Source organism: Oncorhynchus nerka, linkage group LG1 (genome assembly GCF_034236695.1).
Source record: "Oncorhynchus nerka isolate Pitt River linkage group LG1, Oner_Uvic_2.0, whole genome shotgun sequence".
In the NCBI taxonomy this organism is placed as follows: Eukaryota; Metazoa; Chordata; class Actinopteri; order Salmoniformes; family Salmonidae; genus Oncorhynchus; species Oncorhynchus nerka.
Window position 1 is genome coordinate 28,040,964 of NC_088396.1, and position 15,307 is coordinate 28,056,270.

At 44.4% G+C, this 15,307-nt stretch overlaps 1 protein-coding gene across 1 annotated transcript; it reads left to right on the forward strand.

The window, feature by feature from the left end:
• The first annotated feature begins 11,440 nt into the window (after nt 1–11,440).
• On the forward strand, nt 11,441–13,879 carry LOC115128591 (terminal nucleotidyltransferase 5C-like). Its single transcript, XM_029658554.2, has 2 exons — nt 11,441–11,551; nt 12,373–13,879. Exon 2 carries the CDS (start codon nt 12,395–12,397, stop codon nt 13,574–13,576), a length of 1,182 nt encoding a protein of 393 aa, XP_029514414.1. The 5' UTR covers nt 11,441–11,551; nt 12,373–12,394; the 3' UTR covers nt 13,577–13,879.
• The last annotated feature ends 1,428 nt before the right edge of the window (nt 13,880–15,307 follow it).

Genomic DNA, 15,307 nt, shown 5'->3' on the forward strand with positions numbered 1-15,307 from the left:
GAACTACAGCCTTATTCTAAAATGGATGAAAAGTTTTTTCCCCTCATCAATCTACACAAAATACACCATAAAGACAAAGCAAAAACAGGCTTTTAGACATTTTTGCAAATGTATTAAAAATAAAAAACTTAAATATTACATATTCATAAGTATTCAAACCCTTCAGTCAGTACTTTGTTGAAGCACCTTTGGCAGCGATTTCAGCCTTGAGTCTTCTTGGGTATGACGCTACAAGCACACTTGTATTTGGGGAGTTTCTCCCATTCTTCTCTGCAGATCCTCTCAAGTTCTGTCAGGTTGGATGGGGAGCTTTGCTGCACAGCTATTTTCAGGTCTGTCCAGAGATGTTCAATTGGGTTCAAGTCCGGGCTCTGGCTGGGCCACTCAAGGACATTCAGAGACTTGTCCCGAAGCCACTCCTGCATTGTCTTGCCTGTGTGTTTAGGGTCGTTGTCCTGTTGGAAGGTGAACCTTCGCCCCAGTCTGAGGTCCATGAAAAGTGTCACGCCCTGACCTTAGAGAGCCTTTTTATGTCTCTATTTTGGTTTGGTCAGGGTGTGATTTGGGTGGGCATTCTATGTTCTTTATTTCTTTGTTTCTGGCCGAATGTGGTTCCCAATCAGAGGCAGCTGTCTATCATTGTCTCTGATTGGGGATCATACTTAGGCAGCCCTTTCCCTCCTTCTGTGTGGGATCTTGTTGGGTCGTTGTATTCTTTATTGTTTTGTCTTTTCTAAAGTTTCACTTCGTTAATAAATTATGTAGAACTCAAAGTACGCTGCGCCTTGGTTTCATCCTTCCGACGACACCCGTTACAGAAGATCCCACCACAAAAAGACCAAGCAGCCTTTCCTGGAAGAATAGACATGGGAGAAGATACTGGAAGGCAAGGGACCCTGGGAACAGGCTAGTGAATATCGCCTTCCTAAAGAGGAGCTGGAGGCAGCAAAGGCGGAACTCTGACGCTACAAGGAGTTGCCTCAACGAGGCGTGCACGAGAGGCAGCCCCAGAAATGTTTTGGGGGGTGGCAAATGGGGAGATTGGCGGAGTCAGGTTATAGACCTGAGCCAACTCCCCGTGCTTACCGTGTGGAGAGAGTGACTAGGCAGGCACCATGTTATGCGGTGATGCGCACTGTGTCTCCGGTGCGCATGCACAGCCCGGTGCGCTCTATTCCAGCTCCTCACATTTGTTGAGCTAGAGTGGGCATTCAGCCAGGACAGGTTGTGCCGGCTCAGCGCTCCTGGACTCCGGTGCGTCTCTCCGGTCCAGGATATCCTGCACCGGCTCTACGCACTGTGTCTCCGGTGCGTCTCCACAGCCCAGTATGTCCTGTGCCAGCACCCCGCAGTTGCCAGGCTAGGGTGAGCATCCAGCCAGGGCAGGTTGTGCCAGCTCTGCGCTCCAGACCTCCAGTGCATCTCCACGGCCCAGTATATCCTGTGCCAGCTCCACGAACCCAGCCTCCAGTGATGATCCATGGCACGAAGCCTCCAGTGGTGATCCATGGCACGAAGCCTCCAGTGGTGATTCATGGCACGAAGCCTCCAGTGGTGATCCATGGCACGAAGCATCCAGTGGTGATCCATGGCACGAAGCCTCCAGTGATGATCCATGGCACGTAGCCTCCAGTGATGATCCATGGCACGAAGCCTCCAGTGATGATCCATGGCACGAAGCCTCCAGCGACGGTCCCCAGTCCGGAGCCTCCAGCGACAGTCTCCAGTCCGGGGTCCGTAACGAGGGTCCCCAGTCCGGGGCCGGCAACGATGGTCCCCAGTCCGGGTCCCGCAATGAGGGTCCCCAGTCCGGGGCCCGCCAACGAGGGTCCCCAGTCCGGGGCCCGCGGCGAGGGTCCCCAGTCCGGGGCACGCGGCGAGGGTCCCCAGTCCGGAGTCGGCGACGAGGGTCCCCGCACCAGAGGCGCCACCAAATTGGGGTGAGCGAGAGGTGGAGCGGGCTCTACGTCCCGCAACACTGCGGATAGATGCCCACCCAGGCCCTCCCCTATAAGAATTCTATGTGCTTTATTTCTTTGTTTCTGGCCGAGTGTGGTTCCCAATCAGAGGCAGCTGTCTATCGTTGTCTCTGATTGGGGATCATACTTAGGCAGCCCTTTTCCCTCCTTCTGTGTGGGATCTTGTTCTTTGTTTGTGTGCAGGTAGCTTGCACAACGAAGCTGTTTGGTAATTGTATTCTTTATTGTTTTGCCTTTTCTAAAGTTTCACTTCGTTAATAAATTATGTGGAACTCAAAGAACGCTGCGCCTTGGTCTCATCCTTCCGATGACACCCGTTACCAGAAGATTTTCATCAAGGATCTCTCTGTACTTTGCGCCGTTCATCTTTCCTCGATCCTGACCAATCTCCTAGTCCCTGTCGCTGAAAAACATCCCCACAGCATGATGCTGCCACCACCATGCTTCACCATAGGGATGGTGCCAGGTTTCCTCCAGATGTGACACTTGGCATTCAGGCCAAATAGTTCAATCTTGGTTTCATCAGACCAGAGAATCTTGTTTCTCATGGTCTGAGAGTCTTTGGGTGCCTTTTGGCAAACTTCAAGCTGGCTGTCACGTGCCTTTTAATGAGGAGTGGCTTCCGTCTGGCCACTCTACCATAAAGGCCTGATTGGTGGAGTGTTTCAGAGATGGTTGTCCTTCTGGAAGGTTCTCCCATCTCCACAGATGAACTCTGGAGCACTATCAGAGTGACCATCAGGTTCTTGTTCACCTCCCTAATCAAGGCTCTTCTCCCCCGATTGCTCAGTTTGGACAGGCGGACAGTTCTACGAAGAGTTTTAGTGGTTCTAAACTTCTTCCATTTAAGAATGATGGAGGCCACTGTGTTCTTAGGGACATTCAATGCTCCAGAAAAGTTTTGGTACAGTACCCTTCCCCAGATCTGTGCCTCGACACAATCCTGTCTCGGAGCGCTACAGACAATTTCTTTGACCTCATGGCTTGGTTTTTGCTCTGACATGCACTGTCAACTATGGGACAGTGCATGTGGGACCTTATAGAGACAGGTGTGTGCCTTTCCAAATCATGTCCAATCAATTGAATTTACCACTGGTGGACCCCAATCAAGTTGTAGATCAATGGAAACAGGATGCACCTGAGCTTAATTTTGAGTCTCATAGCAAAGGTTCTGAATACTTAAATAAATAAGGTATTTCTGTTTTATTTTATTTTAATACATTTACAAAAAAGTAAAAAAAACTGTTTTCACTTTGTCTTTATTGAGTATTGCGTACAGATTGTTTAGATTATTTTTTATCCATTTAAGAATAAGGCTGTACTGTAACAAAATGTGGAAAAAGGGAAGGGGTCTGAATACTTTCCTAATGCACTGTATATAATACATTTAGGGTATTCTGTCACTAAGTGCATTTTCTGTTGGTGTAATAAAGCATTATAGAGGAGAATGACCCGATATCACGATGTCATAGATTTTTTAACCCAGTAAATTATTGAGTGCATTCTTGGAAATAAAAATGTAGACAATTATTGAATAGCTTTTCTTACTTTGAGAAAATAATGAGTAGTCTTTTGTAGTTGGGAATAGTAATCTCCAGGTTTCTTGTAAATTATTTGTAGATATGACCTTTTTCAGCTTCTTTGGAGACTCCTTGAATTTGCCTTTTTTTAATACTGTGTCTGTCTAACTTGTCAAATGTGTGATTTTTGTTGCCTGCTAAAATAATTGTTCCTGTCTGGATTTGATCTAATATAGCTTGAATTATATCTATAAACACCTAAATTGCCCCTGGGGCGATATACAATGAAATCAATGTGTATTTTTCATTATGTAAATTACAATTTAACATTAGAAAACTGCATTTTGGTCTGTGTGCTGGGCTATAAGGGAAAGGTGTATTCTTATTTATCAGGATACCTACCCGTCTGCTGTTCCTACAGTAGGTAGCAGCATAGGCCTCTCCAACCCAGTTGTTCTTTAAATATTCCATTTCTCCTTTTTTGAAATGTAACTCTTGCAGGAAACCACATCTGCTGACAATCTCTTTAAATGTTCAAGAACAATATGTTTTCTTTTGACATCATGGAGCCTGTGCACATTCCATGTAATTGGTTGTATTTTGTTGGTCTTTACTTGTATAGAAGTTAACCTTGTCTGTTCCATCTATCGTTGAAGAACCAGATAAAACAGTTTAGCCGACATGTCATGTAGGACTGTGGAGGTTCCATGTAATGAGAGAGTATTGTTCATATATTTTTTTAAGATAACACGGACTATCACCTGTTTCACTCAATTCAATGCAATGCATGTATGTGTATGTTAGGAAAGAGGGGATCCAAAATGAAGGAGAGCAGGAGGGAGAGGGCGATATAGTGAGGAAATGGGGTAGAAAAGAACAGGGATACGATGGATGGGAGATTGAGGCAAATGGTATATGGGCAGGGAGAAAGAAAGGGAAGGGATAAAGATCAAGGATGGAGAATCTTTCTCTCATGTGGAAAAACTGACCCTCTCTCTTTTAAACAGCTTGGTGAGGTCACTGGAAAACGTGAAGGTGAATATGAAACAATGCAATAGGTCTAGTAACACACAGATGTGTCCCAATAAAGTTGGTAACACTCAAATGAAGTCCCCATAAGGCGAAAGTTTATGGGACCATGCTTGCTTTGTGATGATCATTTATTTAGAAAGTGTCAACCTCTGCTCTCTCAAATGAAGAGTCGGGACTGGGGACTGATCACTTTTGGGTTGTGGCTTAAGTTAAGTTAAAACGGGTTTTGCTAGAAAGTCTGATTTTCTTTACCTCATGGGTCAGTGCAACGTGGATTAGAAACCACTGTCATCGCAGACAAATCAACATTGAGGCTCGCATTAGGTGACTTTTCACACCAGTGATAACAAGAGGATCCTTTCAGGAAAAGACAACATTCACCCACAAACGGATGCACCTCTTTCAACTCAGACCCCTCACTTTCATTCAACACCCCATTAAGTTCAGTTCAGGGGGAAGCCTTACAGCCTACACTCAGCTCAGCCCTGCAATTGCACAGCACTGTAAGTATGTTGACCCCTGGATTACCTCATGGCTCTGTAACCTCAGCCTCTGCACTTTCTTAACTTGGCTCGGTCTTCATGGAGAGTGACAGACACATTTATTTTCAGCTGTGCTCTATTAAACAGTAATTGCTGAGCAAGGAGAGGGTCTATAGCAGTCAGAAGGCACTTCAGTGGAACCTGATGAACATGTTGTCTCTGACCTAGTCAGTGTTAAATGTCACTGAGGGATCCCACTACAGAATGTCCTATACTGTATGTTCCATTATAAAACCACGAGAGTAGTATTATTAACACATAGAATTAGTTAGTTCCAGAATCCAGATCAACTAATTCAAACAACAGCACTTCCTCTCAGGTCAAGCTTTATTTGAAAGCACTTTTTCTCAATTCACTGTACCTAGAGAAGATGAAAGTGAAAATTCCTGCCCTCTTCAACAAGACCCGTTCTGAATCCGTAGCCCATAACCCGCTGGCTTTAGATCTGAAACGCAGCCCAGGGCTTTTTCCGTTATGTAGATTGGAGTCCTCAGGAAGAGGCTCCCTGCTTCACGCCTGTGTGTTTGTAGGAGGATCCTCTCCAGAGGGCTACCTGAAGATGTTTTTTTTTTACTGCCACTGAGAATCAATAGGACCTGGGGGTTGCTGATGATGTCAGAGGAAGTGCTGAGTTATCAATGTGATACTGCATGAGTCTCGCTGCAGAGAGAGACAACATTTGCATGGACATCGGCAAACGTACTGGAGTGTTTCATGAGTTAATGGCAGCTGTGTGTGTGTGTGTGTGTGTGTGTGTGTGTGTGTGTGTGTGTGTGTGTGTGTGTGTGTGTGTGTGTGTGTGTGTGTGTGTGTGTGTGTATACATACTTACTGGTTTGATTCCCACCATAATAAAGAGTGTGTGTACTGTGCAGAAGAGTGTTTGTGTGGGTTTAATTGCTGCTGTGCGTGTCTGTTCATGTGTGTATGTGTGTGTGTGCGTGCGTGCGTGCGTGTGTTTAATGTGTTAATGGCCCCTGCCTACCCATCCGTGGCATGGACAGTGAGTCACATCCCCTTGGCACAGGGCCCAACAGCAGCAGGTGGCACTGCTTCTACCTCTCAGCACTGTTTCTACCTCTCAACACTGTTTCTATCTCTCAACACTGTTTCTACCTCTCAGCACTGTTTCTATCTCTCAGCACTGTTTCTATCTCTCAGCACTGTTTCTACCTCTTAACACTGTTTTTATCCTCTCAGCACTGTTTCTACTTTTCAACACTGTTTCTACCTCAGCACTGTTTCTACATTTCAACACTGTTTCTACATTTCAACACTGTTTCTACATTTCAACACTGTTTCTACTTTTCAACACTGTTTCTACATTTCAACACTGTTTCTACATTTCAACACTGTTTCTACCTCAACACTGTTTCTACCTCTCAGCACTGTTTCTATCTCTCAGCACTGTTTCTACCTCTCAGCACTGTTTCTACCTCTCAGCACTGTTTCTATCTCTCAGCACTGTTTCTATCTCTCAGCACTGTTTCTACCTCTCAGCACTGTTTCTACATTTCAACACTGTTTCTACCTCAACACTGTTTCTACCTCTCAGCACTGTTTCTACATTTCAACACTGTTTCTACCTCTCAGCACTGTTTCTACCTCTCAGCAGCACTGTTTCTACCTCTCAGCACTGTTTCTACCTCTCAGCACTGTTTCTACCTCTCAGCACTGTTTCTATCTCTCAGCACTGTTTCTACATTTCAACACTGTTTCTACCTCAACACTGTTTCTACCTCTCAGCACTGTTTCTACATTTCAACACTGTTTCTACCTCAACACTGTTTCTATCTCTCAGCACTGTTTCTACCTCTCAGCACTGTTTCTACATTTCAACACTGTTTCTACTTTTCAACACTGTTTCTACCTCTCAGCACTGTTTCTATCTCTCAGCACTGTTTCTACCTCTCAGCACTGTTTCTACCTCTCAGCACTGTTTCTATCTCTCATCACTGTTTCTACCTCTTAACACTGTTTTTATCCTCTCAGCACTGTTTCTATCTCTCAACACTGTTTCTACCTCTTAACACTGTTTTTATCCTCTCAGCACTGTTTCTACTTTTCAACACTGTTTCTACCTCAACACTGTTTCTACATTTCAACACTGTTTCTACATTTCAACACTGTTTCTACTTTTCAACACTGTTTCTACATTTCAACACTGTTTCTACATTTCAACACTGTTTCTACTTTTCAACACTGTTTCTACCTCAACACTGTTTCTACATTTCAACACTGTTTCTACATTTCAACACTGTTTCTACTTTTCAACACTGTTTCTACCTCAGCACTGTTTCTACTTTTCAACACTGTTTCTACCTCAACACTGTTTCTACATTTCAACACTGTGTCTACCTGTCAACACGGCAAAACACACACATACACACTTACTCCTCCTGCCACACACTCACTTCTCTTGCCCCACACAAACCTCTTGCTATACACACAATCCTCTCGTCACACACTTCTCATGCCATACACACACATTCATCCTGCTACACACACTCCTGCTCTGTATGTGTGTGTATGTGTAGGGCTCCCAATTGGGGCAGCGGCCTAAGGCACTGCATCTCAGTGCTAGAGGTGTCACTACAGACCCTGGTTCGATTCCAGGCTGAATCACAACCAGCCGTGATTGGGAGTCCCATAGGGCGGCGCACAATTGTCCCAGCGTCGTCCGGGTCTGGCTGGGTTAATTTGTCATTGTAAATAAGAATTTTTCTTAACTGACTTTCCTAGTTAAATAAAGGTGTGAGTGTGTGTTTGTGTGTGTGTGCGTGTGTGTGGTCCCAAGCGAAAAGAACCAGGTGCAAAATTGATGTGAAACTCCAGAGAGAAAAGAAACACAAATCTTCTTAAGCTGCGGGGAACAACACTCTTACTTACAGCACCTCACACTCAAGCTGTTGCACAATGTGAAGATTCTGCTTCAGAGAAACTACACTTTAAGAAACCACTTAGCACTGCCAGCACCTGCACAGACAAATGCAGAGAAAGTGTATAGATGTAGGCCTACTGTATAGTAGAATTCAATTTCCCATTGGGCAACAATTCAAATCAAATGGTAAGAAGATAAGAAAGAAAAACAGAGGGATAGACAGTAGGATATCTTATTAGTCACTTTGTTTTACCACTTTTTCCAGTAACAAAGAGATGAATGCGTCAGTGGGTGTGCAACCCAAGCATTATTGAAATGTACTGTAGTCATACCATAGACATGTAATGATAGTGTACATCTATTTTTGTATTTTCTCAGTTGAGTCTTTCCCTTAAATGTTTTTGTACAGCTCATGTGCCACGTTTGACTGTGTGTAATAGCTCTGTTCTGTTCTGTCGTGAGTCACTCCTACTGTCAAACAGATTTGAGTATAATATGCAGCGTGGCTGTGAGCCCTTGGCTGCCGTCTTCAGCACATAATCGCCTCATTCGCTTTCTTTGGAAGTTTCTCTCAGTTGTAACATTCATGCTTTGGCAAAATGTACTCAATATTTGTCTCTTCTCTCTCTCTTCCTCTATCTCTATTTGTCTCTCTCTCTCTTCTCTCCCTCTCTTTATATATATATATTTTTTTTTCTCATTCCCTCTGTCCCCCCTGAAACTCCTTGTAAGAGAGAGAGTGAGAGAGAGAGAGAGAGAGAGAGAGAGACGGGAATTCCCCTGGTTTCACATCTCATGGCCCATCAGTTCTCCTTCTGACTGTTGGCTGTGAGTCTGCTGATTCACCAGATGAGGGGGACTGTTCTACTCCATTGACTAATGTTCTACTGCGTTTCCCACCCCGAAGGTTAACCCCTGCAGCAGCCCAATCTCACCCCACACACACACACACACACACACACACACACACACACACACAGAAAACCAAGTTAATTATTTGTTTCCTTTCTTTGAATTCCCCCTCCCCTGTCATACATTATCAAAACCAAAAGTTCTATGGAAAGTGCATCATGAGAGGAGTATGTTAAGTTGGAACCTACCCTGAAGCAGGCTCCTTACATACAGCTTTTCTCAGAGGTCTTTCTATTGACCTAGAAGGGCCAATAGCTATCCAGCTGCAGCTTGAGGTCACGTTTCCTGCAAAACACAACAGGCTGTTCTTTGTGGCTTAAAGTTGAATCTGCCCTTTTCACAGGATTCCAACTCTTCCGTGAAAAATGAAAGGATGCAGCTGTTGATTTAAAAAAAATATATATGCTGTGTTCAAAATACATTTTTTATTTTATTTGTCCCAGTTATGAAAAAGTCAGTACAGTGCTTTCGGAAAGTATTTAGACCCCTTGACTCTTTCCACATTTTTTTGTGTTACAGCCTTATTCTAATGTGGATTGTTGTTGTTTTTTCTCCTTATTTTTCTGATCTACACACTATACCCCATAATGGCAGAGCAAAAACTGTTTTTGTAGAAATGTTTGAAAATGTATAAAATAAAATTTAAAAAACTGAAGTATAACATTGACATAAGAATTCAGACCCTTTACTCAATACTTTGTTGAAGCTCCTTTGGCAGCGATTACAGCCTCCAGTCTTCTTTGGTATGACGCAACAAGTTTGGCACACCTGTATTTGGGGAGTTTCTTTCATTCTTCTCTGCAGATCCTCTCAAGCTTTGTCAGGTTGGATGGGGAGCATCTCTGCACATCTATTTTCAGGTGTCTCCAGAGATGTTCGCTCGGGTTCAAGTCCGGGCTCTGGCTGGGCCCCTCAAGGACATTCAGAAACTTGTCTCGAAGACACTCCTGTGTTGTCTTGGCTTTGTGCTTAAGGTCGTTGTCCCTTTGGAAGGTGAACCTTCGCCCCAGTCTGAGGTCCAAAACGCTCTGGAGCAGGTTTTCATCAAGGATTTCTCTGTACTTTGCTCCGTTCATCTTTCCCTCAATCCTGACTAGTCTCCCAGTCCCTGCCGCTGAAAAACATCACCACAGCATGATGCTGCCACCACCATGGTTCACCGTAGGGATGATGCTAGGTTTCCTCCAGACGTGACGCTTGGCATTCAGGCTAAAGAGTTCAATCTTGGTTTCATCAGACCAGAGACTCTTGTTTCTTATGGTCTGAGAGTCCTTTAGGTGCCTTTTGGCAAACTAAAAGCGGGCTGTCATGTGCATTTTACTGAGGAGTGGCTTCTGTCTGGCCACTCTACCATAAAGGCCTGATTGGTGGAGTGCTGCAGAGATGGTTGTCCTTTGGGAAAGTTCTCCCATCTCCACAGAGGAACTCTGGAGCTCTGTCAGAGTGACCATTGGGTTCTTGGTCACCTCCCTGACCAAGGACCTTCTCCCCAATTCCTCAGCTTGGCCGGGCGGCCAGCTCTAGGAAGAGTCTTGGTGGTTCCAAAGTCTTCCATTTAAGAATGATGGAGGCCACTGTGTTCTTGAGGACCTTTAATGCTGCATACATGTTTTGGTACCCTTCCCCAGATCTGTGGCACGACACAATCCTGTCTCGGAACTCTACGGACAATTCCTTTGACCTCATGGCTTGATTATTGCTCTGACATACAGTCAATTATGGGATCTTATATAGAGAGGTTTGTGCCTTTCCAAATCATGTCCAATCAATTGAATTTACCCCAGGTGGACTCCAATCAAGTTGTAGAAACATCTCAAGGATGATCAATGGAAACAGGATGCACCTGAGCTTAATTTCGAGTCTCATAGCAAAGGTTCTGAATACTTATGTAAATAAGGTATTTCTAAAAACCTGTTTTCGCTTTGTCATTATGGGGTATTGTGTGTAGATTGATGGGGGAAACGATTTATTTAATCCATTTTAGTATAAGGCTATAATTTTTCAAATAGATTACCAACGAAACAAGGTTTGAGAGTTTTCACTAATTGCAAAACCATGCCCTGCTAATCATTTCCGTAAAACATAACAGTTCAAAAAGGAAGAACTGAGTTGTGTTTAGGAGATTAGATTGCAGCAAAAGTATCACATCTCTGTTAAATGTGTTAAATGTGTCAAATTTGTTTGTCAACCGGGAAACCAAATCATCCAACGACAGCATTCGAATGAAGGCAGCAGACGCTTCTGGTAACCTGGCAACACAAAAACCTCTCTAGCCAATCAAGGGCTTCGCTCAGCGCATTAATATAATGAAATAGAAAGACTAGCTATCTAGTTGTTAGAAAATGCCAAGTCTGTCAATGCTACAGAATTATTAAGAAGTTCGATTAAAGGTAAATATTTTGTATTCACATTTTAATTGACTCATCTGAATCTCGTTAGGTTTTTGTGAATAGGGAACGTGTTTTAAAGTGCTGGGCCGGGGTTGGTGTAGTGCGACGTGGAGGGCTGTTCAGCCAGTTGCTCTTCGGCATATAAGAAGGCGTTTCTTTTAGTAGATGCGCACTTACAGGCACTGACATTTTAGTGTAAGACTCACGACTGGATTTATGGAAGTGTCTGCACGTTTCCTCCGCTAACATTTTCTAATTGTGTAATTTGAATGCCTTGAGAGGATACCTTCATAACCGTATGTATAATTTTCATATCAGCTCATTCTGTGTGTACTTCTGACTATAACCCTTTTCATCTAGGTAGTTGATGCGATTTACCAAACGTTTTGATTTGCCTGTTTGTGAGATGTAAACTTTAGCTAGGCTCGCCAGCAGTTCACTTCTTACCTGTTTAAAAAAAACAATTGGTTTAGGTATCAATTTTACACGCTGTAGTTTTCTATCGTGTAACCCTTTCGCGTCGTTTCCTGTGGCCATCTAACGAATTGGTGAAGTGCATTTTAGAAATAGTTACTGTATTTGCACGAACTTGTTCTTTCGGCTTCCACGTTCAACCCGTTTCACGGGCGCGTGCTGTAAAATGTGGAATTAGCCAGTCAGTCAAATTATTGTAAAGTTAGCGAGGCCGATTTATTCATGCCTGTGTTATTTCCCCAAATTTAAATATTTCGCACATGTGTTCCTAAAAATAATCTTCCCCCTTGAAATGAAATGTTAAGTTGTTAGGTAGCTAGTTAAAATCTTAACATCTAAAAAAAAATTATTGTTTGATTAGGAAAATATAAAATAATTTAGAGCACGATGTTTGTGACCTCTAAATGATTGCTCTCCAGCACCTTTCTGTTTTACTTGGCTGCTTAGTTCTCTATTTGAAAACATTCTCACTCTGTTCTAGAAGTTCAGGAGGCATCATAGTAGCTAGTGATCAAAGGCTGGAATTCCAGTGCATTCTCTTTTGGCATCTCCTCACAGACATGCCATGCATGTTCTGTGGACAGAAACGACTGTTATTTTTGGTACTCATAAACTAATATATATTTTTTTTGTTCTGTCCTAGTTAATTTAAAGACAATTAGAAGATGGCTAACAAGGCAGAGTCCACAATGAGCACTTCCACTAGTGAGAGTGTGTCCCACAGTGTGCTGAGCTGGGACCAGGTGGGCCGTCTCAATGAGGTCCTGACAGCAGTGGTGCCGGTCCACGGCCGAGGGAACTTCCCAACCCTGGAGGTGCGGCTGAAAGACATTGTTCAGATGGTGCGCACCCGTCTGGAGCTAAGGGGAATTAAAGTGAAAGACGTCCGTCTGAACGGCTCTACAGCCAGCCATGTGCTGGTGCAGGACATTGGCTGGAGCTACAAGGACCTGGACATCATCTTCAGGGTGGACCTGCCCCTGGAGTCAGGGTTCCAGCTGGTCAAAGATGTGGTGCTGGGCACTCTGCTGGACTTCCTCCCTGAAGGGGTGAACAAGGAGAAGATCACCCCCATGACCCTAAAGGAGGTCTATGTTCAGAAGCTGGTCAAGGTGTATACAGAGCAGGACCGCTGGAGCCTCATCTCCCTCTCCAACAACAACGGGCGCAACGTGGAGCTGAAGTTTGTGGACTCTATCCGCCGGCAGTTTGAGTTCAGCGTGGATTCATTTCAGATCGTGTTGGACTCGCTGCTCTCCTTTTACGACTTCTCGCCGGAGAACCCTATGTCTCGCCACTTCCACCCCACTGTGGTGGGTGAGAGCGTGTACGGGGACTTTGGTGCGTCTCTGGACCACCTCGTGAACAAACTGATCGCCACCAAGCGGCCGGAGGAGATCCGTGGCGGCGGCCTTCTCAAGTACTGCAACCTACTGGTGAGAGACTTCCGGCCCACCTCGGAGGAGGAGTTCAAGGGCCTGGAGCGTTATATGTGCTCCCGCTTCTTCATCGACTTCCCCGACATTGGTGAGCAGCAACGGAAGCTGGAAGCCTACTTACAGAGCCACTTTGTGGGTGAGGAGAAGAGCAAGTATGACTACCTCATGATCCTGCGGCGCGTGGTCAACGAGAGCACGGTGTGCCTCATGGGCCACGAGAGGCGGCAGACCCTTAACCTAATCTCGCTGACAGCCTTCAGGGTGCTGGCTGAGCAGAACGCCATCCCAGACGCATCCAGTGTCACCTGCTACTACCAGCCGGCACCCTACGTCCGAGACCACAACTTCAGCAACTACTACGTTGCCTCGTGTAACCAGAATATTCCAACATGGCTGCCATGTAACTGAGAGACCCATATAACACGAAGACTGCTGCTTTGAGAAAGGGGGAAAAAAGAGAATAAAGTCAGATGTGCCAAAAAAAATAGATATTTTGCTCTGTAGTCATAAAGGATATATTTAAATGGCCAAGTGTTTAGTTTTTATTTTGGTCTCCCTTCTCCTTTCTCATTCCTTATCTACAGAGGTGTCAAGATCATTGGATCAAAAGTGATATTTTTTAAATGTTATTTTGATTATATTTTTTTTCCTTTTCTCAGATTGTAATGTTTTTGTTTGTTTCCCCTAATGAGAAAATTGGCTTCAAATTAACGTCCTGATTCAAGAATGAGTTCTACTTGGTGCCCACATGTTAAGTGTATTTGGTCCATCTTCAAAGAAAGGGAAACAAATATTTAGAAGTTTATTTGGGTTTTGCTCCTGTGTGTATTGAAGAAAAAAAAAAAAAAAGCTGAAAATTGTAAAAAAAATATATATATAAAAAAAAATGGTTAACTAAAATGTGAAGCACAAAGTGTAAAAGGTAATCCTGAGATGACATCAATGTTTAGTTCACTGATGAGCAGTATGGGTTTGCTCATCAGTGTTTTGAGGAATTTTCTACTAGTGAAATGACTGTCCCCATCTCACTTAGAAGGCATCCAATCTAAACGGGAGGCAGAGGAGTGGCTCATTTTGTTTTTAAAGCAAAGGTGTAAAAAAGGAAAGGTAATCTGACCCAATATCACTAGCACAGTGCTGCCCAGAGTGCCTGTGCTGTGTAGACTTTGTAGAGAGAAGTTTGTATTTTATTTTCTGCTGTGACTAGCCTCCTTCCTAAATCTGTTCAGCCAATACTATGTATAGACAATAGTTCATACTATATAGGGTGCCTCTCAATAGTGTTAAGTGGCTTCCACTCCCTAGTATCCTCTCCTCCATGCAACGGGTCAAGTAGAAATGTAGACTGCCTATCCAAACCTTTCACCTGTTTGTGGTAATGCTTGAAAGGAGCCTAGCAAAGGAAGCCATGAATGAGTATTGAGAAGCACACCATACAGTAATTCTTTGGGCCTTTTTGCTCACCGATCGTGGCTAATGTATGTTGCTATTCTTTTCTTTTAAACCTCTTCCAAAACATTGGTGCAGCAGTGACCACTCAGATGTCAGAGTTTACGGTCCATGTGGTGGGGTCTGTACTGTAAGCTCATTCGGAGAACAGGACAGGGCCTTCACCTCCCTCTTTCTGGAGTCTAGTCTGAAAGTCAGGGAGAGACTGTCCTTTCCCTTAAAAGGAGCCCCACTTGGCGGGGTCCTGGAACCCCTTGCAGGCCTTCCTTTGCAGGCAGTGGCCTGAAATGGGATCCCAGTCTGGTGTAGGTCAGCCAATAGCTGTAACGGCAGCCAATAATTAAAGTGGGGAGGGAGTGTAAGGTAGAGAATGGCGAGGTTGTGCCAGTGTGTGACGGCAACCTTATGCGTGGGGGCTGACTCACTTCCCTCTCCACCACCCCCTAAGGGTTTGCAGGGGGCAGGTGTGAACCCTTTTCTGGTCATGGGAGGATAGGGGAGCACTGCTGCCTGCTTGGCACATTCAACGAAATGTAAGTGTCTGGAATTCCGTTCCCATTTTGGACCTCACGCGTCTTGATTTACATGGCAGAAGTTGTACTCTGCTCTACGACAGGCATCCGAGTACCCCCTCCCACCCTAATTAAACTTTAAAACCCATTTAGAAATTGCACCCCCATCATCTCCTTT

Excerpts from the sequence above, each read along its gene's own strand:
- LOC115128591 (XM_029658554.2), top strand. The coding sequence starts at position 12,395 with ATGGCTAACAAGGCAGAGTCCACAATGAGCACTTCCACTAGTGAGAGT.